Source organism: Delphinus delphis, chromosome 19 (genome assembly GCF_949987515.2).
Source record: "Delphinus delphis chromosome 19, mDelDel1.2, whole genome shotgun sequence".
Classification (NCBI taxonomy): Eukaryota; Metazoa; Chordata; class Mammalia; order Artiodactyla; family Delphinidae; genus Delphinus; species Delphinus delphis.
This window is the reverse complement of record NC_082701.1, coordinates 33,459,423-33,485,922: the sequence shown is the minus strand read 5'-3', so window position 1 is coordinate 33,485,922 and position 26,500 is coordinate 33,459,423. Positions and strand designations below refer to the sequence as shown.

Sequence of the window (26,500 nt, the reverse complement as noted above, 5' to 3'; positions counted from 1 at the left end):
TTCTTTTTTTTTTTTCCCTCTGTGCAGTTTTCAGCTCTTACCCCGCTCCTAAGTGCCATAATTGAAATAATACTGGTTTGGAGACCTAGTAAAGATTGGTCATAAATGTCGCATAAAGTCTGTAGGACTTCGGTAAAGATATTTCCAAATGGCATAGTAATGCACTGCAGCTGCCGTGGCCACGAACAGGTGCCAGATGGCATGGGCAAATGGAATGATGCCATCGCTCTTGAAGAACACAACGCCCAGGCAATAAATTAAGCCCCCACAGGCAAGTTCCTGAAGTCCATCGGTGTTACTCTGTCAACAGAGGAAAAAAATTAAAGGGTTTGGATGTTATTCTGATATGACAAGCTAAAGAGATCACTGCAATTTCCCCTAAGTCTCCTGATTTTCTAGACAATGAAGTAGCTCTGAACAGATAGAATCCTCATCTGTAAACACGAATTACACTTAAATTGACCTGGGTTACCCTCTGAATCGGCCGTCTTGATTTGACCAAGCAGTCAGGTTACAGGTCCCATGGGAAAAAGAAGCACCTTCTGCTCGTTTATACCATGTTTAAGCAGACTGCAATCGCATCTAAAATGAACAACAGCTCATTTTAATAAAGCACAATCCTTGGCTTTCATCTTCCTCTTTAGGAGCTTTCTTCCCTACACCCATGCCACTCCATTTATAATCCACATCTCAGCCTGGTTTTCACTCCCTTTGTCCTCCTCAAACACTGTTCTACACTAATCGCTTTTCCCAGACTCTTCACCTGCTTCTGTGAGCTTATGGCTTCCTTATGGCTGACACGAGAAAATCATAGCTAGGAGTGACCTCTGAGATCTGAGACCATGTAGCACAATATATTTCCTAACATTCTAGATGTTGCCAGGCCTTTTTGTCTTTGTGCCTGGGAGTTTCTTAGCTTAGGAGGAAATTAACAGTCAGGTGTGCTTTAGCACAAAAAGGAATATTTATAGGCTACTCTTGGTTTTCAAAGACCTCGACCCATCTACAAGATTAGACTGGGCTGTATGAATGAGAGGGGAAGAGAACAGAGGCAGAGCTTAAGAAGCTGACAGAGAAACAAGTCAGGATTTCTGGGGACCAGGAATAGAAAGGTCTCAGGTTCTGCAAGGTGAGTGGAAACCTAAGTCAAGTCGTGGCAAGGCCTGGGAAGGGGACAGGTGTGTGGGTGTCCCAGAGGCCTGGGCACTGATGGCTGTAACCCTGTTAGCCTTGGAGCAGGTCCTGGTGGCCAAGTCCAACAAGGAACATGGGGAAGCTCCAGTGCAGCCACCTACTTGAATGGCCCCATTGGCCTCGGCCAGAGCAGTGGCAGCAACAGACACGAGCTAAGAACCAAGCATGAGGATCCAGGGCCAGGGGTGAGGATTAGCCCTATTTTCAAAGTTCACATAAGCACCGTGGTTTTCGTAAGATCAAAAGATGAGGAAGGAGCCAATCCAAACTGACTGATACTGGACTTCTTAACCTTGGTAAGATGGCACATCAGTCAGATTTTGTTTTATTTAAAAAGTAAAACATAGCAAAACAAAACACCAGCTACATTTATTAGTTCCTAGAGGTTATAAAGCAATTAGTATCCATTAATTATACAAAATTCTCTGTTGTATGTGTTATTAGAGGCATTTTCCTAGAGAGGATTGAGGTTTTCATGGGATTCTCACAGGGGCATCTGACTCCCTAGTGAAGACTCACTCATCCAACACAACCTCCTTAATTTAGAGATCAAGAGGCTAAGGCCAGAGAAATAAGTAGCCTGAACAAAGTAACACAGCTGGTTGCTGCCCCGAAAGACACCACTCCTTCTTCTTCCATTAAAACAATAAACAAGAGACCAAACCAAGCACACAGGTTGGTTTTGACATACATTCTGTTAATAGGTAGTTCCTCAAGATACCACATCTGCTTATCAACTTTCAAAGAACCAGAACATAGTTAATCCTAAAACAAACAAAACCAGGTATGTTTTCTTCATTATCAATGTCATTACTATGTTTCTATGTACCAGGACTTGTTTGAAGCACTCATTTAATCTTCACAACCCTAACTTAGGTACTATTTTTATCCAAACTTTACAGACGAGAAAACTAGAATACCTAGAGGTTAAATAATCTACCAAGGTCACGTAACTTTTAAGTGTCAGAATCAGGATTTGAACCAAGAACTGAACTTATATTCCTTTTTTGGGGGGAGGGGGATTTTTAAAAATTGATGATTAATTTACATAGTGTAATGCGTAGATATTAAGTGAACAATAAGGTTTGCCCTTCCACTAAGGCAACCACTGTTCTTATTGCTATTACCACAGACTAAGCCTCTCTGTTCTAGAACCTCACATAAATGGAATTAAACTGTATGTACATTTTTGTGTCTGGCTTCCTTTTTGCTCAATATAATGTTTTTGAGATTCATGCATGTGCTACTGTATATCAGTTATTCATTCCTTTCTATTACTTAGCATTCCACTGAATTATTTAACATAATTTGTTTATCCTTTCCATTTTGGGGCTATCATGAATAAAATTAACATTTATATTGTTTTACAAGTCCTTTTGTAGATACATGTTTTCACTTTTGTTGTCATAAATTTATGCTTAATTTTATAATAAACTGCTAAACAAATTTCCAAAGTGGTTATACCATTTTATACTCTCCCCAACAATGAATTAGGGTTCTAGTTATTTCACATCCTTGCTGGATTTTGGTGGCATCAGTCTTTTTAATTTAACTTTAACTATTCTATAGGGTGTGTAGTGGTGGCATGTTGAGGTTTTAATTTTCATTTCCCTGATTTCTCTGATGACTAGTTACACTGAGCAGTTTTTCAAGGGCTTACTGGATACTTGTATCTCTTTCTCTTTGTAAAGTGTCTGTTCAAGTGTTTTACCCATTTTTATAGGATTGGCTTTTTATTATTGACTTAGAGTGCTACAATATTTGATATACACCCTTTGTCAGATACTTATAGAGAAAGCAAATATTTTCTCCCAGTCTGAGGCCTGACTATTTATTTTCAAGTTCATTGATCTTTTCTTCTGCAGTATCCCATCTGTTGTTAAACCCCTCCAAATAAAATTTTTTCTTAACATATAGTTTTCAGATCTAGAATTTCCATTTGGCCCTTCTTGCTTGTCTAGTAGTATTTGTCTGGATAATGGATGCTGAGTTGTTAAAGAGGATAGATTTTGTTGCCTTCCTCGAAGGAATGTGGAGTTTGTTCCAGTAGGCAGTTTATTTACCAAAGGATCAATTTTATCCTTTCGAGGTTTCTGGGCTTTGTTATGGCAGTGCCAGAGCTGCCCTCACTCCAGGGCCAGAGTAGCTCTTATCCTGAGGTGTGGTCTTGCTAGGGTCAATGGAATAGCTAAGTTGTTCAGCATGGTATCCCCGCTCTGGCTGGCTGGAACTCTGGTATCTCCCAGTACTAGGCTCCTTCTGGAATCTCCATTGATCTCACAGCCTTCCAACAGCTATCCTCAGCCAGGGCACAAATGCAGCTTAGTATTCAGGCAAGGACTCAAGGAAACCCCTTGTAGATTTCTGGAGACTCTTCTCTGTGAAGTTCCCTCCTCTCCAGTACCCTGCCCCAAAACTGCAGCTGGCTCGGGAGGTGAAATGCTGATTTGTTTCCTCCACCCAGACTGCTGCTCTTGGACTCCATTTTCTTTCGCAGTTTGGAAAGCATTCCAGGGAGAAAACTGCAGTGCGTATGAAGTTCATCTTTTGGTTTCTCTCCCCGCAAGGATCATAGTCCTATATGTCTGTGTCCAACGCCAAAAAATAGTTGTTTCACATACTTTTCCCACTTTTATAAGTTCTTTATGGTAGAAGGGTAATTCCGATACCCATTATTCTGACCAGAACACCAAAGGTTTGAGTCTTCATCACTTGTACCGTTCCTTTGTTCCTTCAGATGGCCTGTGTGGTTCTTTTTGATCTGGTCTCTGTCTAGCTCACCAGTTTTATCACGAGACTTGTGCTACCTGCATAATTACACCCCCTCATGCATACATGCATATTCAGATGCTCGTGCTCTCCGCATCTCTGGGGCTTCCTTCATGCTGTATCCTTTTCCTGTACCACCTGCATCACTCCTTCCATCTCTTGGCTCCTATTTGTCTTTCTGAATCAGCTTAAATAGCATTTCCTCTGGTAAATCTATCATGTGCTCCCATAACAGGCTGTACTTTCCCCAATCAAAGACACTGTAAAACTTTACGGTAATTTCTTATTTTATATGAATTGTATTTTTCTGCTTGATTCTAAGTTCTATCTGGGCAAGTGTGGGGATTTTCCTGTTTGATTAACATAAACATTAGTCACTTGCTATTGTTCTTGAAAATGTCAATGAAAGATATAGGCTAGTAAAAATACTGGATAAACTTGCTCTTATGGATACCCAGAGGGAATTTACTTGAATTTACACTCTAGTGATTAGTGACCCATCAACACAGACCTTGTTCTGGGTGTCTTCAATCGCCCTCTACCTATATGGCCTTCAAGGAAGATCTTCTCATTTCTGACTTTCACCTCCCTCCCCTCACTATTCCCTGTTGCCTTTACCAACTAAAGTGTATGTATTTTTGCTACGAGGTAATTATTAAAGCTATTATAAATCTCATATCTCAAAGAACATATCTTGATACATTCTCATAAGACATACCCTCTAAAAAAACATAAGCAAACCTATAAATCCTAAACCTTTTACAGGTGTTTTTGTGACCAGGGCAAGAACTATACATGGCAAAATTACATTCTTATAACTTGCCTATGAGCTCAGGAGGAAATTATAGGTACAATTCTGACCCTTGTAGCCTGAGAAGAGAGTTCAAACTAAACACACAGTGGCTGGTGCCCCAAAATGCAGAGTGTAGGACTGGGAAAACATAAGCTAAAGGCACAAGTGACCAGTAGATGGGATCGTGAGGTTGTTATGTTATTGTTTTAAATTGACGGATAAACTGATGTCTCAACAGTAATCAGTCTGAATGGGAGTACAAAACACATAAGTGCAAATGCCTACTACAGGTAATGAATGCTACACTTTCACCCATCAAAGTCCCCAAAAGAAAATTTCAAGCAAAGTTTAAAAAAAAAGCACTTTCCTGAGAAAGAAATAATAGGACTTAAAACCAAGTGAAAGGAAAAGTAAGAGTGAAGAAATTTGACAAATATCCAATAAAATGTTGAGCCAAATGACCTTTTGAGGTCCTTCCAATTCTTAAGTTTTAAGAAGTCATGGGACTTCCCTGATGGCACAGTGGTTAAGAATACGCTTGCCAATGCAGGGGACATGGGTTCGAGCCATGGTCTGGGAAGATCCCACATGCTGTGGAGCAACTAAGCCTGTGCGCCACAACTACTGAGCCTGCGTGCCACAACTACTGAAGCCCGCACGCCTAGAGCCAGTGCTCTGCAACAAGAGAAGCCACCACAATGAGGAGCCCACACACTGCAATGAAGAGTAGCCCCCGCTCGCCGCAACTAGAGAAAGTCCGCTTGCAGCAACGAAGACCAACGCAGCCAGAAATAAATTAATTAAGAAAAAAAAATTTCTGCTCTAAAAAAAAGAAGTCACTAATTTATATTTTCTTCATTGTAAGAAACCTCAAAATTTACCCTCACCATGGATTTAGGGTTAAGACACTAAGTAATCCAAGTAGAAATTTCCACCTTCAAATAATCTCACAATTCTTTGGGAAAAGGGTGGGAGTGGAGGTGGGGTGAACAGAAGGGTTATCCCAAAGAACAAATGCAGCAGATTATCATATGGAAGGAGTCACACTTAGATGTATAGCTTTTCCAAACTACAGACAGTAGGTAGTACAAGTTGTGGCACTTTGTAATTTATATATTTTTTCTTTTGAATCTCTAGTTATTGGACATGTCATAACTTCAGAAAGAAAAGCTTCAGATCGTATCTATAGACATATTAAGAGTCACAGTGATTTAAAAGAAAATAAGGTGAAATAACTTAAATTATGAAGTAACTTCTTACCATTGATGTCACCACCAAGGCTGGAGAAAACCCCATTGTGAGATAGAAAAAGAGCTCAACCACCTTATACCTGCAGAATAGAAATGTGTTAATTTAATTTAAGTTAATTTAATATATCTATTCCTACAACACTCAGACTATTTCCTTACCAGTTTTTCCCTTTTTCTTTTGAAAAACAAATGTAAACTCTTGACTATTCAAATGAAATGTATTTTCCCTGTAGGAGACCATTAGGGCTCTAACTGAAATACTGTAGTTGAGTAACAATGAAATAGCATTTCTTTCAGGACTGATAAGGCATCAAATTCCACATACTACATGCAAAACGTTCTCTGCCAAAAGCTGTCATTGAATCCAATTCACATGCATTTTCCGTTTCTAATCCCAGAGTGTTTGCCTTCATCACCATTCCAATCCATGGTTATAAGACACTGAAATTATGAAGCTGCACAGGGAATAGCTTGGAGCAGTTTATCAGTGGCAAAGAGATGGGAGCCCTAAGGAACTAAGGGCATGTGTTTTTTGTTGTTATTGTTTTTTTTTTTTTAACTTTTTTTTTGGTATTTTTTTATTTTTTGAGGGCATGTGTTTTTGATTGTCTCTTAATTTTGTATCTGTACAAACTCCAGTTTGTAAGGCTCATCACCTTAGGTGCAGAAGTCTGAAAATGCTAAAAAACATACTGTACTGAAATTCAACTTATATTTATGCCTAATCAAACTAGACTCTAAGTTCCTCGAAGGCAGGGACCAAGTTCTGTTTATGTTTGGGTCTGCAGGGCCTAGAACAGTATAGTGGCACCATTTAGGTTCTCTGTAACACCTGCCAAACCAAATGGCCAAGTGTGACTCGCATCTCATTCTTAGTGTTTTATACTCAAAGTCCACCATGAAGTAATCATATCAGGGAACTGGGGATGAATGTGGGTTTGGTTTATATTAGAAAGCCTTGAATAGGAGAAAAGATAGTTGTCTTACTTTACTTCCTAATTTATCCAAGGATATAAATTAGGGGTTTGAGCCTAGAAGCAAACTGTTCCTTTGGATATATATATAACGCATAATACCACTCAGAATTGCTAATTATGGTCAAAAATGCATTTAAGTGAATTTCAAAGTCAGAGAGAAGTTAGTTAAAACTACCACTTTCTTCTGAAAAGAGAAAACAATTTATTACTTTGTGACAAACACAAGTTATGTTTAATTCTGAGGGCCATTCTGCCAAAAACAATAGATAAATAATTTAATAAACTGTATCCAATGACAATTATTTCATGGTTGTGAGTTTCTCAAGTTCAGGCATGTGAAATAATGAAAAGAGCCATGGAACAGGAACTAGGACACATGGGTCCTAATTCCAGATGAGTCACTATTTGATGCATGTACTAAACATTCTCATTTTTTTTTTTTTTTTTTTTGTGGTACGTGGGCCTCTCACTATTGTGGACTGTCCCGTTGCGTAGCGCAGGCTCAGCAGCCATGGCTCATGGGGCCAGCCGCTCCGCGGCATGTGGGATCTTCCCGGACCGGGGCACGAACCCGTGTCCCCTGCATCGGCAGGCGGACTCTCAACCACTGCGCCACCAGGGAAGCCCAACATTCTCATTTTTTAAACATGAAGCACAAATAGGTGACCTTGAAGGTCTCCTCTAGAACTAAGCTGCTAAATTTCAATACGTTTTCTTTTTATATTGCTTCACACTTAAGACTAGGAGATATGAATAACGGGTTAAAAAAGGCGTGTCCCATGGTGAGGATACTAAGGGTTTAGATGCCCTTCCAAATGTCCCCTTTCTCAGGGAGTCCTAGGTTGGAACATCCTCTGGGTTTCTAACTAGGTGCTCTGTGGGGGCTTAATAGCTATTATCTTCAACCTTCAAAGAAACTTAGAAAAGCAGTTATTTTTCTCATGTGGTAACTGTAAGTCATAGAGGATAAGGCTAGTTTGCTAAGACTAGCCTGCCTGAGGATGTGAAATGAGGTCTGACTGACTCCAAAACTGTCGTTTTAGATGAGGGACAAGTGCACCTTGTCCTTCAACTATATCATATATCACACAGGCACCATTCATTTCTGTCTGAGTAATCTGTAGACCAATGATGAATATCAAATGGTTCTAAAGATTTGTTAAAACAATATATATTCTATTTATCTATTTCTACTATTTTGAACTGCAAATATAAATTATACTGTAATGTAGATAAAATTTAGGAAGTTAATTTTAAAGCTATCAAATGTAAATTATTTTCTCTTACTTTTCATGGTAGAGAAATACATAAATGGTTCCTCCAGCTGCCATGAGCCAGATAAACCAACGCATATGAGATGCCAGGGGTCCAAGTTCACGGAGATTTAACCTAAAAATGTAAACAAGATAAAAAAGAACGGAAGTGATAAATGAAGGGAATTCATACAACCTGTGTTTTCCTCTGCTCTTGAAAACTGGGAGAGAAGGTACCAGGACAAGACCAGAAAGAAAAAGCAGTCAACATGCGGTTGGAAGTATTTGGGCAACTGGGATAAAATTAATAACTCAAGGATAAAATTGTCATTCAAGCTTTAAGACTAAGAATTAGTTCCAATGTGGTTTAAAAATAGAACCAGCTAAAAGGAGACACGTAGAAGTAAGTCCCAGCACATCTGTGATGCCCGACTTTCCTTATTAGGCAGACTGCTGTAAAGGCTACTTGCCTTATTGTTCCTGACTACGTATTTGGGAGCAGATTGTTTACAAAGCTGACTGAGAATGCAACAAAACCCTGAACTAGGTCACATACACACAGTGGATACCTAATACACAGACCAAGTGTCTCCATTATCAATTTCTCCACCGAGAGAGAACATGAGAAGGTCTAGCCTAATACATGTTATGGAAGATACTCTGTAGGTTAGAATTTAACCATGGACTCTTGTGAGGCCTGAATTTAAAATGCTGCAAATTCATCTGTACTAAATTCAGATTAAGAATAGATATGAAAATAAAATGTTCTGAATGGCTATTACTACAAGATTAATATTTCCAAATGGAAAAGGTTCCACCTGCATATCGAAGACTACATGCGAACAAACTGCCTACTGTAATATTTGATTCCTCAGTCTACATTTAAAATTTTTATTTACTTATATTAAATTGAGGTATACTTCACAAAAGCCTTTAAGTATTCTCGTTCCAGTATGATTCAGACCTATAATCTAGTAACAGTTACTGGGGAGAGACAGCACTTACTTTTTACTCCAACAGATAATTAGGTTTCTTTTGAATGATGGATGCTGCATTAGTCAGAATCTAGAGGCCTGCTGTTTCTAATGATATATAGTCGATGGCATAATATGAATTTCTGAGTGGTTAAAACTGGACCATATCTTGATAGAGGAAAATCAATGTTTCTTTAATTATGGGTTACAGAGCAGCAAAAGACACTATCTGATCTATACCAAAAAGGCAGGAAGAACAAGGACACTGAACTGAATAGTAGGTATTTTAAATAGCTAACTAATTAGGCTACTTCTCTTATTCATATAGCTAAAGAAATGAGAAATGCACTCCATACATAGTAGCTACTGTGCTGTGAAGACCAACAGTATAAATTTCAAAAGTGACCTTGTTTTCTTTGTACGTATTTACAGTATTTCTACTTAAACAATTAGGTGTCCAGGTATTCTGAGCAGCAGCAGAAGCATATAGAAAGAATATGGAAGGCAAAGGTAATATATTTCAAAGGTGAGCGTGCTGCCTACCTACAACTTAGCAGCACTTCTCTCAAACAATCCAGTGCCACATATGTATTCTGAATGGCAGTAACATTCTCCCCTTAAAATCTGCAATCTGACCCAAGTAAATCAAAATGGGAAAGAAAAAAAAGCATGTATGTGTGTTGGGATGGGGGAACCGGGGAGCAGGGATAGGAAGGAGGAAGGGAAGGAGGACCGAGAATTCTCTCATAAAAACACTATCTTCAAAAATATAAAGACTGTATCTTACCATGGGGCGTAAGATGCAGCAATGAAGAAATAGATAACCATTCTATCACACATGTGAAAGCAATGCTCCACTGTCCTGTGGGGGGGGGGGGGAACAAGTTAGAGTTTTCAGAAAATTTTACAACTGAAAGTAGGGGTTATCACTCCACTATGTCACAACTGCCACTCTTGTTCTTGGTTCTCATGGCATTTGTAACTTGGCCTTCAAAGTTGCACAGCTATTTTTAATAATATGGAGCCACAAGTAAAAGCTCTATATTATTTTTAAGATCGCATATACCATAGCTCCTCTCCATGTAAGAACCCCACAATAATCAGGAACTCAAAATCTGTCTTTTCTGATACTTTCTATTTTTTTTAGATCCTATCTAATAGGAAAATGAAATTCCTTGAGGGTAGACCACCTCTCAACCCCTATCATAGTGCAGGGCACAAAATCATGAAGGCTCAGTAAATACTCCCCAAAGCCACATTCTTTTTAGAATGTCTTAGAAGCAGCTCTTACTCCAAATCTTAGTGTAGACAGTAAGCTGCAATAAAGCAAATTTAGAAACTAATTTAGGAACAGCAATAACACAAACCAGAAAAAAAGAAAACAAAACGCTCATTTGCTGTCAAGAGGGTAGCCACCTGGGCTGCTGCTTCTTTTTTTGTTTTAACAAACTTATTTATTTTTGGCTGCATTGGGCTTTTGTTGCTGCACGCAGACTTTCTCTAGTTGCAGTGAGCGGGGGCTACTCTTCGTTGTGGTGCACAGGTTTCTCACTGCAGTGGCTTTTCGTTGTGGAGCACGGGCTCTAGGTGCACAAGGCTTAGTAGTTGTGGCTCACGGGCTCTAGAGCCCAGGCTCAGTAGTTGTGGCACACGGGCTTAGTTGCTCCGTGGCATGTGGGATCTTCCCGGACCAGGGATCGAACCCATGTCCCCTGCATTGGCAGGCGGATTCTTATCCACTGTGCCAACAGGGAAGCCCGCGACCTGGGCTTCTAACCAAGTTTTTCCTTCTAAAACTGAAGAGTCAGGAAATGTACAAAGATTTGGCTCATTGAGGTCTATTCACAAAACAGATTAGACAGAATCCGCCCTTTACTGAGGTTATTTATTTATTTATAAATTTTTGGCCACACCGTACAGCGTGTGGGATCTTAGCTCCCTGACCAGGGATCAAACCTGCGCCCCCTGCAGTGGAAGCGCAGAGTGTTAACCACTGGACTGCTAGGGAAGTTCCTGAGGTAATTTAAAAGTACAAATGCATTGCATTGTCTTGAATCCATTTTCAGTCCAAGGGGTAGTAGCTGTGGTTTGGTGGCGCACAAGTATTAGATTTTGCCTCATCACACACTCTGTGTCGACCAAAGCAGGCTGAGGATGTTTTAGTCACTGTTAGTGCTAGTCACATGTTAGTGAAGAAGTGAAAATAATTTAGGTGTAAAAAAGCAAACACTAGATTAATGTTTCTCAAACTTGACTGCCTTGCAGAATCGCCTGGGGAGCTTATAAAATACAGGCGCAAACTCCAGTCCAGAAGATCCTGATTTAAAAGGGCTAGAAGATGTGGTAGAAGATGCAGGGAAGAGAAGAATAACTCCTTGGATGACTGTGATTCCAAGCCAGGTCTGGGGTCTTTCTAATTCTGCTTTCTAGACTGTTATGCACTGTTGCAGCAGGTAAAGTCAAACGTGCAGTTTCATTCAAGACCCACCACCCATCTCTGATCCTCACTCTCCCCAAGGGTGAAGCAGTAGTAATATCATCTGTATCACAGAGTGCGTGTGAACATTAAATGAGACGATGTAGCCATGCATTTAGCACAGCACCTAGCACACAGTAGGTACTCAATAAATGCTTGTTCCCTTCCCTCTTTTACTTAAATTAAGGCTATACTTAGGATATTTTAAAGAATTAATGCAGAGCAAAAATCCACATGTGGCTTATGATTCTAGCAGTGCTATTTCAAGGTTCAAGAGAGACTGATTTCTATTACATCGTCTCAGGCCCTGGCAGGGAGGCCCTGAATAACGAAGCAGGCACCTACAACTCTTTGATTCAGATATCTAGACAGCAAAGCCAAGTCAGCCAAGGGAACCACAAGCACTGGATCGTGCCAAGAAGATAATGAAGTGCTCCTGCCTCTGGGCTCTGCAACAGTGCACCCTGAAGAGCCAGGACAAGTACTTCTGAGGCTTGCTTTTGAGTGTGTACCAGAGCTCCCTCGTGATTCAATGCTGTGGTTTTATGTTAAACCCTGGGAACTGTCAGCTTATAGGCAAAGGTAGCAAACTGCCAACTAGAAGCAATATTGTAAAGGGTGCAGTGGAAATAAACCTCGGAAATAAATAAAATAAACTATGAAATAAATAAACTATGAAACCTCGGGACTGGGAGTCAGAGATCCTGGGATGATGATCAGATTCTGCTGGAATCACTGAGTCTCAGTTTCCCCAGGAGAAAATTATGGGGTTTGGATCAGAGGTTCCCTAAGGATCCTTCTAGCTCTAAAAGTCTGATTTTACATATGAGGAAACCAGTAATCATCATATGAATCCCAAATCCTGCTCTTAAATAAAGCATATCTTTTTAATATTAGATTGTTTGAATAACGAGATTTTTTTGAACATTCTATCTATAAAACCAAAAGTTACCTTGTTTTTTAATTTTATTTATTTATTTTTTGTCTGTGTTGGGTCTTCGTTGCTGCGCACAGGCTTTTCTCTAGTTGCAGTGAGCGGGGGCTACTCTTCGTTGTGGTGCGTGGGCTTCTCATTGCGGTGGCTTCTCTTGTTGCGCAGCATGGGCTCTAGGCGCGTGGGCTTCAGTAGTTGTGGCTCATGGGCTCTAGAGCACAGGCTCAGTAGTTGTGGTGCACGGGCTTAGTTGCTCTGCGGCATGTGGGATCTTCCTGGACCAGGGCTCGAACCTGTGTCCCCTGCATTGGCAGGCAGGATTCTTAACCACTGCACCACCAGGGCAGCCCCCAGAAGTTATCTTCTAATATTACATTAAATCACTCTAAGTCTGTTCTGAGTCCTCCTTTTTGAGAAGAAACTTTGTCCTTTTGGGTTGTGCAGAATCCGTTTCATAAGCAACTAGATGGTGCGCTGCTACCTTTGTATCACCCAAATTAACCCTTCACTCAAAGGATGAATGCTTTTAAGTCCTCACTGGGAGACTAGGGATCACAATATTGTTTGGAAAGTGCTTGACAGCTAACTGTAGCAACATATGTGAATTTTGTTTGAGTAGATGCACGGGACCTAATTCTGAAAGCTGAACTTTGCAAAACAGTAAACCCGAGCTGTGATATACCTGTAGTACAGCTGTAGTGATTTGTAATTTTCCAATCATTCTCACATGCATCATCTCATTCACCTATCACAACAGCCCGCCAGTCGGGCATTACCATTCTCATTTTAGTGATGAAGAAACTGAGGCTACACAAGACTAAGTGGCAGGGCTTGGACTCAAGGCCCAACTGGTGACTGCAAGTCCAGAGTACTGGTCATCACCCTGCAGCTTAGGATGAGCCATGCTCATCCTTAGTGTGCTGACACACTGGAAAACAGGTGTCAGGACTGTACATTGTAAGTCCTGGGGAAGCAATGTGGTTTTGTTCGGTTTCCGAGTAAAGACCTGCTTTCTTAAGACACAGATAGGGGTGCTCAAATTCTGTCCAATCCATAGGAAATTTCCTGAGTGTTGGGACAGCATTAGACTCTACCAGGCAGGAAAATGTGCACTCTTTGCCTCACCTGACCAAAGCATGCCAGCGTGAGAGGCTAACCCGAGCCAACTACTGTGAGTGACCTGTTGAAACAGCGTACCATCCACTGTACCTTAAGTGGCTCTTTTTCCATGATACGATGTGAAATACTGTGGAAACAATGAAGAGGGCACAGAGGCCCATTCCATAAATCCATGCTGTTATCTTTTCCCAGCAGTCATCAGACAGCCGGTGGAGGAGGGCACTGCCCACAATGGCTGGAACAATGAGGAACTGAGAGAAAGGGAAAGAAAAGTAAATATTCAGCAAAACACTGAATTGAGAACTTTATTAAATATACATAGGTTTACCAGGGGCAATTTTAGGAAGATCATTTTAAAACAAACATTTGCCTTTCCTGGATAATCATAACGAGAGCCAGATGAAGTTGTCCGTTTATGGCACTGAAAACAAGTACTGCTGTTTAGGGCCCAGGACCTGTGTCCACCAATGGGTACACAGTCAAGCAGTAAGAATGAAACATTACTCAATTGTTGCAAAACAAATGTCCTCTATCCTAATTTCGTTAGTTAAGAACATGTTTCATCCTATTCTCTAATGTGATTTAAGGTAGGCACTTAAAATATTCAAATGGCAAGCATGTACCCAGATTTCCCAGGGAGGTCTTGATCTTTAAATATTCTTTCCTGTTTCCCCCATGTGCTACTGAAATTCCAATATTTCAGCAAAGGGTAACTAAATGAATCAAGTCAGTAACTATTATGTACATACCACACTCAAATAAATCATTTGTTCAAATCATATGTCCTGATTTCTAGTTCGGATGTCTACATTCCACCAATTTCCGAGCTACTGCAGAGTGAAAGGGTTATTTCATTTTTAATAGCACCTTTCATATAGGCAAGAGTAATACACTCCTACTTATTCAAATAATTTTAAGAGACTAGAATCTTAGAGAGACCTTTGCTTTCTGCACCACATTTTACACTACATATTGACACAAATTTCAATGTCTAGTCATATCAGTGTGACTAGTAAACATTTAATAATAACAGAAATCATCAGAAGAAATAAACTACTTTATTAGATAGTGGAATAAACATACCTGGCAAAGAACACAAACTTTAGCAATCTTATCTTTTTTTATCTCCAACACCTTCTATTTCCCTCTTGAAACAGAATATTAAATCTCCCAGATGAGATGAGCACTGAATTTCAAATGCTGAAGTATTCAATGGCCCAGAACAGAAAGAAAATTAAGGACAACAAAGTTTTTCATAAAACAATTTAATTTTGAGATTATGTCCTTTCTACTTTTTTCATGTTAAAGTATCTTCTCTTTAATGAAATATGACATTAGATGGAAGTTTCTTGTTTTGTCAGTTTTAGAAATTTTACTGCTCTCTGAAATCCAAAAATCAGGGATACAGTTTAGTAAGTTTAATAAGATAACATTTTCTGTTCTGAAAAATTAATGTGGATGTTTTGTCGGTTTTTCCTTAACTTTGGTTTCTATAAGTGTTCCTTGTGACAATCCAGAAGAGATAAACTAAGGGATTATTCAGGTCTATCTCAAGCAAATATTCTTCTTAAAGGTGAGCTGTGCATCTCAACAGCCAAACCATTATATTTAAATGCTCAACATTATGCTAAGTAATAAGCATTTCATTGGTTGCTTTATTTATTTATTTTTATTTTAAATTTATTATTTATTTATTTATTTTGGCTGCGCTGGGTCTTCACTGCAGCGCGAAGACTTTAGTTGTGGTATATGGGATCTTAGTTCCCCGACCAGGGATTAAACCTGGGCCCCCTGCATTGGGAGTGTAGAGTCTTAACCAATGGACCACCAGGGAAGTCCCTCATTGGTTGCTTTTATTGGTCAGTATTATAAAAACTATCAGAGCACTATTTTCATAACTTTTATCAGTGTTCTGCAGTTGGTAAAGGCATATCCATAAAATGGTGGATGTACATTGGAACAATAAGTGAAGGAACAGGACATATAAACTGTTATTCAAACTTTTATATTCTTTATATCCTAATGCTGACCTAGATTTAAATACACACACCCCTACATTTTCTTAGGGGCCTGTGGACAATTAACTTCAGAAGTAACATTAAGTCTCTGTTAAATTCATCAGACATTTAGTTAAGAATAAAAGATGGAAACAAACCAAATGCCCATCAACAGATGAATGGATATATATATTATACACACACACACACACACACACACACACACACACACACACACAATGGACTATTACTCAGCCTAAAAAAGCATGAAATATTGACAATTTGCAGCAACGTGGATAGACCTAGAGATTATCATACTAAGTGAAGTAAGTCAGACAAAGACAAATACATGATATCACTTATACGTGAAATCTAAAAAATAATATAAATGAATCTATATACAAAACAGAAACAGACACAGATATAGAAACTTATGGTTCCCAAAGGGGAAAGGGAGTGGGGGATAAATGAGCAGTATGGGATTAACAAATACATACTACTATATATAAAATAGATAAGCAGCAAGCACTCACTGTATAGCACAGGGAACTATATTCAATATTTTGTAATAACCTATAATGGAAAACAAGCTGAAAAATATGTGTGTGTGTGTGTGTTTGTGTGTAAATATATATATAAAAAACTGAATCACTTTGCTGTACACCTAAAACTGACATAATATTGTAAATATTATATTTATACTTCAATTAAAAAAAAAGAATAAAAGATGGATATCCAGGCAAGTATAGTTGACAATCAAACTAGGCTGTTTTTTCTTTAAAACCAAGTTTGGACTCTAAACATTTTGACCCTCTGGTGTTGTGAAGCTCACTTCACAAAGCGTTCACTAATGCAAAGACAGGGGTCAGCTCAAGGCTAGAGAATTCCACTAAATCCTTCCTGCCCTGAGAATCCAAACCATGGGTCCAGGGAGACTGTCCACTAGTGAGGTTACTCCAAATTTCATTATTGAAGCCCTTTTATGGAATCCAGGGCAGGCATGTCAGGTACAAACTTTCTTCTAAAGAAAAAACATTTAGTAAGATTTCAGCATATTAATTATTTAAATAAAAATCTTTTGAGCACCTAAAGAAAAAGGACAGTGATGAGAATAACGTTTCAGTATTACCAAGTAGTATTTGAATTCCACTATTACAATACATAAAACTGATACTTTATAAAGTTTGATTTCTGCTAAGTAATGACTAAACAGCATTGTTCTATTAGATTACAAAGAAATCCACCAAAAACTAGCTTATTTCAGGTTTATTTGGTATCATGACCTCTTTATAGAAATACTGACTATTCTTTGAAGAAGGGTTCAAGAAATGAAAAGGCACAACTTGAATTCAAGCAAGTTTTATTCTAATAACATATGTATATAACCTACACATTGTACTAACACTGTCTAAAATAATTAATTAGCCTGTTCTAACACTTCACTAAAGGAATAAATTGGTCTCCTTCTCTATTTCTTGTCTTCAGACTATATACCAGCCACCACTTTCCCCTCAAAAGTCTCACTAAGTACAACTTTCAAAGGGAATAATGAAATCATAGATAAAAGGAAATTTATATGACACAAGAAAATGCCAATAAAATGAACTTAATAGGAAAACTATGAAAATACACACATATTTACAAACACCACAGACAAAAAGAAGAAATGCATCCAAGTGTTAGCAATTTATTTCTAGGTAGTTCTGTTTTTCTCATATATTCTTCAGTATTTTCTATGTTTCTTATAATGAATATGTTTTGTTTTTATAAGGAAGAAAAAAATTAGGAATTTAGGGATTAAATCAGCTTTTTCTTCTACTATCAAAAAAATTAAGAATTTAGGGATTAAATCGAACTTTTCTTCTACAATATGGACTAACATCTGCTCTGAGAAGCAAGGACCACAGTGGAGATGGAGAGGATGTGGCTACCTGTTTTAGGGGATCACTCAGGGAAAAAAAACACCTTTGTCAACAAATGGTGAATTCTTCTTGCCAATAAACACTCTGACTGTCTTGAAAAGGTGATTCATTTCATTCCAGGGGCGACAGTCTTCATAGTTTTCTTTGTCTTTTTTTTTTATAACTAAGGTACTTACTATTATTATTCTTTCAAAGACAATCTTGTCTGAGAAAGCAAGTCCAGGATAGACAGAGCTGACTGTAGTCGGAGCACTCAAAGTGTCTGACATGCTCACAGTTTCTGGTGACATGACCTAGCACTGACACTTTGGCAGGTAAGGTCACAGAGGTGGGTACACCCGACTAACGGGGCTGAGGTTAACAGAGATGATTGCCCCTTCCTCCCACCAAAGCCCTTTGGGAAGGATGGAAAAGGCAGAAAACTCATACTCACTGCATGTGTGTAACAGTTAGCAGCATGTTCATAACAAGTTGGTTTGTAGCGGCCATTGGCTGGGGCCCGGTGGTTCATGAACCTGTAGAGACAAAGACATCACGTGAGAAAAGCTCAGAGCGTGTAAAGAACAATGGTGAAGTTTGTCAGTGGTTGTTTGGTCTATTCTAACTGAAGAGGTGACTGCTGGAAATACCTAGTTACGGGATCAAAACCAAAGCCACTAAACAGGTGTAAACTGAACCAACAGCCAAAATCCTAAAGCGAATGCCCTAGTTTACTGGATTAAGTATTCTTTCAGTTCATTTAGAAGAAAAACTTTCTACCTACCAAAAACAAACAAAAACCATATCCACAACTGGTACCCCCACAGTAAAAAAAATTAAAAATAAAAAAATGGTACAACCAAATCTTAAATCTTAACAGAAAAAAAAAAAAACAAGGTCATTTTTCTAAAGTTAACAAATACCAGAAACCACCATTTAATGCAAATTCAGTGTATTTGAAAGGTTTCTATTTCTTCTCTCAAAATGTATAAAGCTTATATATGTAGATCTTTAAAGCCTCCATCCCATGATTGGCAGGCCTGTTGAACTAGTTTCCGTCTATTGCATTACTTGTTCTGGCACCAGACAGCTTAAATAAATGATACCTGGCTGCCTCCTGGCACCTGAAACAAGAGGTACGTTTTCACCTGCATTCTTCCTGAATTAAAAGTTTCCTTCAAAATCTAAATATGTGACTAGCACCAGATACACTGGCTATAAAATTCATAAACACATGTGTATGTATCTGTTACACATATAGACATACACCCATATTCCATATCCCCTCTGGGCTAATTTTGTGGCAACCAGCAAAGCAGTGAAAAGCACAAATACCATCGGACATGAAGAGATAAACAGCCTTCTTCTATTTCAGTGTGTGGGTGAGGATCCCCCCAGCCCCAATTCATACCCATGCCATGTTTCATGAGGGATTCTGGTTTAGTCTGTGTGTTCTTTAGAAGGAGGGAGATGTAAACTCAGGAAGATAAAAAGGCAGCTGCCTGAAAGAAGCAGATGCAGAGAAATAATGGAGGTAAGACAGCCATGATGGCATTCAGGTCTCAGCATTCAAGCAGCATTCCTGTGCTTGGGGCATGCAAGATGTCAACAGGCTTTGCACAATAAAGTAGCTTTTTGCTTGAGCTAGGTTAAGGGGGTAGGGGGAGGAGATTCCGTCACTAGTCAGTAGTCACACCTTATTAATTAACATGATGAAAAAATGGTACCAGGCTAAACCAAATGGCACAGCCAGGTTGCCAAAAACTGACTAAAACACATGGTCAAGCGATTCCAAACAGTGCTCACTTTAAGAAAAGACTAGCCAACACTTTCTCCCTGAATTAAGAAGGGCCGGTTATCCCTAGAGCAAATAAATAAAGTGGCAGTCCCTGCTAACCCAACATAGAGAGTTCAAGTGGCAGATCCACTAGGAAATGGATTTGGGACCTTTAAGATACCTTACTTGGACCACCAATGGGTAGCTATCTAACTAGCATGCAAAATATACACATATGGAATGGAATTCACCAGATGGCTTGGAAACTGTTTAAGAGAAATGTGCAGTTAACAGCTTCAGAATTATTCCAAGCTATTCTCACACATAGATAAATAAATCTTTTCTCCCCTGACAATCCTTTAAATAATTTTACTAAATTTCCTAAGGAACGAGAGTGTTGCTATACGGCAGTTATTAGTAAAAAGGAAAATAATTACACTCTTGGGAAGGATGATTTAAAAGTGTCCCTGGCATTCAAGGATCTACCAAATCATTAGCCTGAGACATAACGACAGGGCTATAAGTAGCATATCCTATTAGGAATTGTAAAGGGTAAAGAGCAAGGCTCCGGGATGGTTGAAGGTAGATTAAACTGTGAGCACTCTGTGCAGGGTACAGTAGGTAGGGTTTGACTACCCACCACAGGCTGCAAACTAAAATAGCAATTTATATCTCTGGCAGCCCAATCTAAAAATAGTCAGGCTATTACACAGTGACAGGGATAGACTTTCAAATTTTCTCCTAAAAGCAGAGAAACTCGGTGGCCATGTTTGTGACAGCTTAGTTCCTGCCCACCTGGAATCACTCAGGTTAAAAATAAACTCAGAAGTTGCAGAGAAAAATATCCCACCCATGTGACTTAAGGTAGTTTCTCCTTAAGGGCAGGGCCAAGATTCCTGCAATACAGAAAGGGAAGAGCAAGTATTCCAGGCACAGATCACTGCCTGGGGCCCCATGGGACAGCACATGGTTCTGCCGGGAAATTTACAATGCATTTTTCCATTTCTCTCTGATCTGCCAGGGTACAATCAAGCCTCCAACAAGGCCTCCTGCAGAAATCACTATGAAGAAATTAGTCGCCCAAGACCTAAATGGAAAAGCAGATGTAAAATGCAAATAAACTCCCACACACTGAGCCTATTCTCTTCCCCCCAAAAAGAATGAGGAAGGTTATCAAGAGTTATGGGAAATAGCACCCACTTATGGAAGACACCTCTACTTAAAGCAAAGCCACCCTAATGGTTATCCAGTGCTAGAAGACAGCATCCAGCCAGCTTCAGAGGGTTTGAGGGAAGGCGATTAAAGTTTTTAGTTGACGAGGTTTTGTTCATTCATCCCCTCACTTTCTCTTTCAACACTCTCTCCACTTCCCCTGGCCCAGTGTCCTCATGCTCTCCCGGTGATAGAATTTCAAAACTATGGAGAGAGGGACCTGGGGACACTCCTTAGCACACTTTTAATTTAGCCCAAAGCAGTGGCCTTCGGAAGGTAAATCTGCAACCCGCCAGCAGATCTCAGAGGCCTAAGATCAAATCTCAGAAGTTGTCCTTGATTCCTCTGTGTTCCCCATACTCCACATGCAAGCGCCATCAATGTTACCTTCAAAATATATTCCAAATCAGTTCCGCTCTCTACAGTTCCAAAGACCCTACCTTAAATCAAGACACCGACACCTCTGGTCTGTAAACATACAAAGTCTCTGGTCTCCCTGCCTGCCCACACATGGGCTCTCTTCTTTACTCAGCAGCCACAAGTCTATCAGCACCAGATCACATCAAACACTAAGCAGAGCTTAAAATCTGTCTGGCTTCCCAAAGTGCTTGGGATAACACTGCATCCTCCGCAGGCCACAAGCCCTCACCCACTTCTCCAGCCTGGTGCTACCTTCCTCTCACTCTCTGCCTCCAACCAACCGCATCCTTTCTGCTCCTCAAACCACCCAGGTCTTATCTGCCTCAGGGTGTCTGTGTTTGCTGTTTACTTCTAACTAGACCATTCTTCTCCAGAATGCCCAGCTCTCCTCTCACCGGTCAAACTCATCTCAAATGTAACCTCCTTAGAGAGGTTTCCCTGACCATCCTACCTAAAGTATCACTTCAGCCCTCCTCACTCCACCAGAGCCCTTATCATAATTAGTAAGAATTGGACTTTTTGAACTTGTTTATTTTTTATTTCATTTTCTCCCACTGTAATGTGAATTCCATGAAGGCCATCTTGTCCACCATTTCATTTCCAGTTCCAAACACAAGGCCCAGCTTATTGCTGGAGCTTAATAAATAAGTGCTGAATGAATGAATAGAAAGACAGACATTCTGCCTGCTGCTGAAGTATTTTATCCTACCCGAGAAAGATCCACTCGTCAATTAGTTTCACTGGGGATTCTGTATGCAACAAAGAAAAACAGGCAGTCTTAGGGCAAAGAGAATCCTCAATCTCGTGAAAATAAAATTCTCAAAGGCCAATACCATGGACATTCCAAGGGCTCCTTCAACATCACTTGATGGGGCAACATAAGCTGACCCCTGTGCACAACCTTACTAATTAGCTTCCCTATATGAATAAGCATGATGTTTAGGAAAAGTGTCTGCTGCCAGAGGTAGTGATAGTGGTGGGATACATTTAACTTAAATAAGGGAAATGGCACATATAAGGAGACTACCCCATGCCTATGATTCAATGCTCTGAGAACACGCCAAAAAACAAACAAACAAACAAAAAAAGGCAATAGGCAGTCCTGGAAGACTTCTAATGCTTTAGAATTATATGCTTTGCCACATATTCAATTTGAAGCTAACCAGTGGTCATGAGGCTGGGGTTAAGGAAAGGAGCATCCTTTTCCTTGGATTTTTGGTTGCCAGGCTGGAGAAATGAGCATGCACCAGTAAGATACCAATAAGATACATTAGAAGCTCTGGGTCCTAGGCCTCTGCGCTGTCACACAGATGTTGTGATGTGGGCGGGGAGACAGAGGTGAATGGCTGCATGGGTGGTGGAGAGGGACATGATATTGAACCCTTCAGTGTGCCCCTTCCTTGCTGTGTGATGATGGCAAGCTCACTTTTATTCTCTAACCCTATTTGTTCTTCTATTAAATGGGTATAAAATTTGTCTCCTAGGGTTACAGTTGAGGATGAGATGAGTAATCTACAAATACCCAGCTACTGCCTGGCACCAGTAGGTACTTAATAAATGCCAGCAGGTATTCTAATCAGTCAGAGATGCTGTGAAAGGGAGAGAATGACTCTGTGTGGAGGGGTGGTGGAATCAAGTGTGGAAGGGTTAAAGCACAAAAGATAAAAGGTGTCCCACTGGGGTTTTTCACATCCTAAGCTTTTTGAGAAGCCATGCCTGCATAAAGCCCTCCACTTATTACACTGGGCTAGGCATCCCTACAGCCCTCCTCCACAGATACGTCAGAACTCTGGAAGTTGATCCAAAGCCACAGTGACCGCCAAGTTTCCATTATGAACAAACCAACAAGGTGTTCAGGTTTTCTTATAATTTAGACATAGCCACAAACTATGGCCTAATGAAATGTTTTTATCGCAGTCAAATGCTCGTCAATGGAGTCCTGGTAAATCTACCAGAAGGAACACATGGGTTCAAAGATAGTGTATTCCTCTTTCTAGTTCCTCTGTCATTTACCTACTTGTATCTCTCCTGAATGCTCAAAAGATGTATAATAAACACAGTTTTTAAGAGATGCAGAACAGTACTCTCAACATGTCAATGTATGAACCACAAAAACCATGATTTTTTTTGTTATATTACTTTTTATTGGCAGGCTTTATTTCTAAGTTCAAATTGACTCTTAGAAATATCTTTCCATTTTAGCCTATAATACAGAAAACCAAGAAATTATGGGATCATTCATTGTTCAAAGAAAATCGGGGTAGTTCTAGATGTCATCAAGAAAATAACTGTTAAATATCCATTGATATTGTGCAGCCGCTGAGAAAATTACAATGTCTATGCTGCACTAAAAGAAAACGCCTGTAGGTTTTCATTTTTAAATGAATGAAGTAGAGTGCAAAATCACCTTACAACTGTGATAATAAGGACTGGATAGATTAGCGTCCAGCAAAAAGAAAAGTTCAGGGCTTCCCTCGTGGCACAGTGGTTAAGAATCCACTTGCCAATGCAGGGGACACGGGCTGTAGCCCTGGTCCAGGAAGATCCCACATGCCACAGAGCAACAAAGCCCATGTGCCACAACTACTGAGCCTGTGCTCTAGAGCCCGTGAGCCACAACTACTGAGCTCACGTGCCACAACTACTGAAGCCCGCATGCCTAGAGCCCATGCTCTCCAACAAGAGAAGCCACCACAACGAGAAGCCCGTGCACCACAATGAAGAGTAGCCCCCGCTCGCTGCAACTAGAGAAAGCCCACGCGCATCAACGAAGACCCTACGCAGCCAAAAATAAATAAACAAATAAATTTATTAAAAAAAAAAGTTCCATCAGCTGAAATGGTAGTGTCCTAAATAAGGTTTGTTTGTTTTTCATTTCTCTTAACACTTTTAATGTTTGTGCGACAACCAATAAAACGGGTTCCTTTTCTTTTTCTTCTTTCTAGAGAAGAACTGAAAGGATAGAAAAGAAATACAACTCTTAATCTAACAAAAACCAGTAATTTCACAGAATATTGCCACTGTTCTCTGAAAACAGGAAGAGCAGAGATGTGCAGAGAAGTAAGACCAAATCAAACAAACCACAGGCACAGAGCTTTGCCAACCATTACTGAACCTGTGTTACATCCTCCCTTAAAGCCCCTCCAGTCCTCATGGCTGACTTCATGTTCTCAAGCCAGAACACCATGGTTTCGTTTTGCCTTTAGAAGTACTGATATGATATCCCACTAGGGGAATACTGCCAGGCATTCAACACCCTGAGTGATGAGCAATATTCGGAAGTTAATCCAAGTTTTCAAACTGATCACCCTTCTGATGGCACAATCCACCACAACCCTCCCTGTGAATATTTCACTCCTTACCCTGTTGGACTGGAGGAGGAATAAGATCAGAATGGGAGAGGGGGCGTCAAGGGATTAGGAAGTTGGAAAGAAAAAAAAAGTGCACTTTAAAATCTTGAAATAAAAAGCAGTGCCTAAAAACTCAACAATAACCTCCTTGGAAGACTTCATGCATTCTTTGTCTTTTTTCAAATTCCCCGTCACTGCACACTAAGCTAGCCTGCTCAGGGTGAAGGTCTGGGAATGGGGACGGCTGCCTGATTCAGACAAAGGGATGGAGAGTTACCACAACACAGGAGAGGTGAACTTTCACCCGCTTAAACGAAGGCGATTAGAAAAAAAAGCCCAGAGCTTCCTCTCGGAACTATGGCCAGCCTCCATCCATTGCTAGATGGCAGACACCCGGGGTCGGGATTAAGGCCACGGTACCTCCCCAGGCCGGCGTTACCATCGGCTCTCCAGCGAAAGGGCAGCCGGCCAGCCTTCCGGTGGTGCCTCCTCGGTTCCTCCTCCTCGTTTCCTAACACCGGCTCCTCAACAGCAGGTCTCACCACCCGGACGCTAACTTGCCCCTTCGCGGCGCCCCCAAATAGCACGCCCAGGGACTCTAAGCCTGAGTACCCTCAGGGCCCGGACTTGGCCAGGCAAGACTAAACCAGCAGAGCCTGCCTCAGTTTCCCCGTTGCTACGGCCGTTCAAAGACAAAGCACCTAAAACGGCCAGCACCCCCGCTTTACCACAACTCTCGCTGCAGGGCGCAACAACGAATGGGCCCCGGTTCCGCCCGCACCGGGAGCCCTCCAAGCTCCCGGTAAGGGATGGAGGGCAAAGCTGGGGTCGGAAGACTCGGGGGCAGCGCCTGCGGCTGGGCTTCGGGTCCTCAGATCAACCAAGAGCCCCGCCTGGATGGGGTGAAGCCGGGTGAGCAATGGGATACCGCGGGAGAAGGGCAGGCTCGTGGTCCGAGGTCTGGGAATCCGAGGTTCGCAGATCGCGAGGGGGACCCGGGACAGGCACGAGATCCTGGTCTTTGGAGGAAGGGGATCACCCAGGGACAGCAGGGAGGGGAATCCCCCGGGAGCCGGTCCCCGGCCGAGGCGCGGGATCCACAGTGGATGGACCCAAGTGAGGAGCCGGGACCCACGCGGGAGGAGGCGGGATCCAGGACCCGGTCCCGGCACGGGCGGCGGGGCGGGGGCGCCATCCCTCTCACCGCTGGAATCGGTTCTGGAACCGCATTGATCCTCTGCTCCTCCTCGTGGGCCAGGAGCTCGGTATCGTCAGCGCCGGCGGCCGGGCGCGCGGCCCTCATGGGCTTGGGCTGCTCCGGAGGCCGCCGCGTGCCCGGCGGACCACTCGGCCAGGCAGGGTCGGAGTGGGCCAGGCCGGGGGTCGGGACAGGACCGGAGCCAGACCTGGCGGCTGGGGGCGGGAGGGAAGCCGCTTAAACGGCCCCGGTGCCTCCCGCCTCCAGCCTCCCGGCTCCTCCACCCACTGTCGCCCGCGCCCCGCCCCGCAGCGGAGCCCGGCTCCGCCCCCGTCCGCCCCGCCCGCCTGCGTGCTCCCGCGGCCGTCGGCGCGTCACCGCGCCGGGCGGCCAATCAGCGCCCAGAGCGGAGCAGCGGCAACTCTGCCATTCATCCCGCAGCGCCCGGGCGGAGGGGAGGGGCCTCGCGGCGGAGGGGCGGAGCGAGGGGAGGGGCGGAGAGCTAGAAGGGCGGCTCACTTGTAGAAGGGGTGGAGTTGGAGCGAGAAAATAGAAGAGCCAGAGGACAGAGGAAGAAAAATTGTAAAGGAGGAGGTGAGACACGAATCTTGAAAGAAATTGTAATGAAAATAGCAGCAAACAAGGACCTCTGTCTGCGTTCTAGTCCTGGCTCTGTGTCATTTATTCCTTCCTCATCATTTCTCCATCCCTCCGTTCATTTATTCCTTCGTCATTTTCAAGGACAGCTACACCTGGGCTGTTGTGCGAGGTTCTGGGGAAGATTTTTTAAAAACCTTTCCTTGTCTGTCATATGACATGCATTGTCTAACTCAGATTCTATGAGAAACTCAAAGGAGGGAGTCCTCCGCAGGGATGCTTGTGTTATACTTTTATTTATTTATTTAA

The 26,500-nt window shown here is 41.5% G+C and overlaps 2 protein-coding genes across 3 annotated transcripts; one reads left to right on the top strand and one right to left on the bottom strand.

Annotated features, from left to right (window-relative positions):
- MMD (monocyte to macrophage differentiation associated) lies at positions 1-25,675 on the bottom strand. Of its 2 annotated transcripts, XM_059997503.1 has the most exons (7): positions 25,601-25,675; positions 18,092-19,139; positions 13,830-13,990; positions 9,998-10,072; positions 8,271-8,372; positions 6,017-6,086; positions 1-300 (listed from the first exon to the last, which is right to left on the bottom strand). In XM_059997503.1, the coding sequence occupies exons 2-7, from the start codon at positions 18,167-18,169 to the stop codon at positions 100-102; spliced, it is 687 nt and encodes a 228-aa protein (XP_059853486.1). In that variant the 5' UTR covers positions 18,170-19,139; positions 25,601-25,675; the 3' UTR covers positions 1-99. The 2 variants fall into 2 exon arrangements, with proteins under 2 accessions (XP_059853486.1, XP_059853487.1); XM_059997504.1 differs by lacking the exons at positions 9,998-10,072; positions 25,601-25,675 and having other exon boundaries at positions 18,092-19,384.
- On the top strand, positions 24,060-25,835 carry LOC138413891 (collagen alpha-6(VI) chain-like). The gene is made up of 2 exons (XM_069540091.1): positions 24,060-24,931; positions 25,142-25,835. Exon 2 carries the CDS (start codon positions 25,206-25,208, stop codon positions 25,833-25,835), a length of 630 nt encoding a protein of 209 aa, XP_069396192.1. The 5' UTR covers positions 24,060-24,931; positions 25,142-25,205.
- Positions 25,836-26,500: the final 665 nt, after the last annotated feature.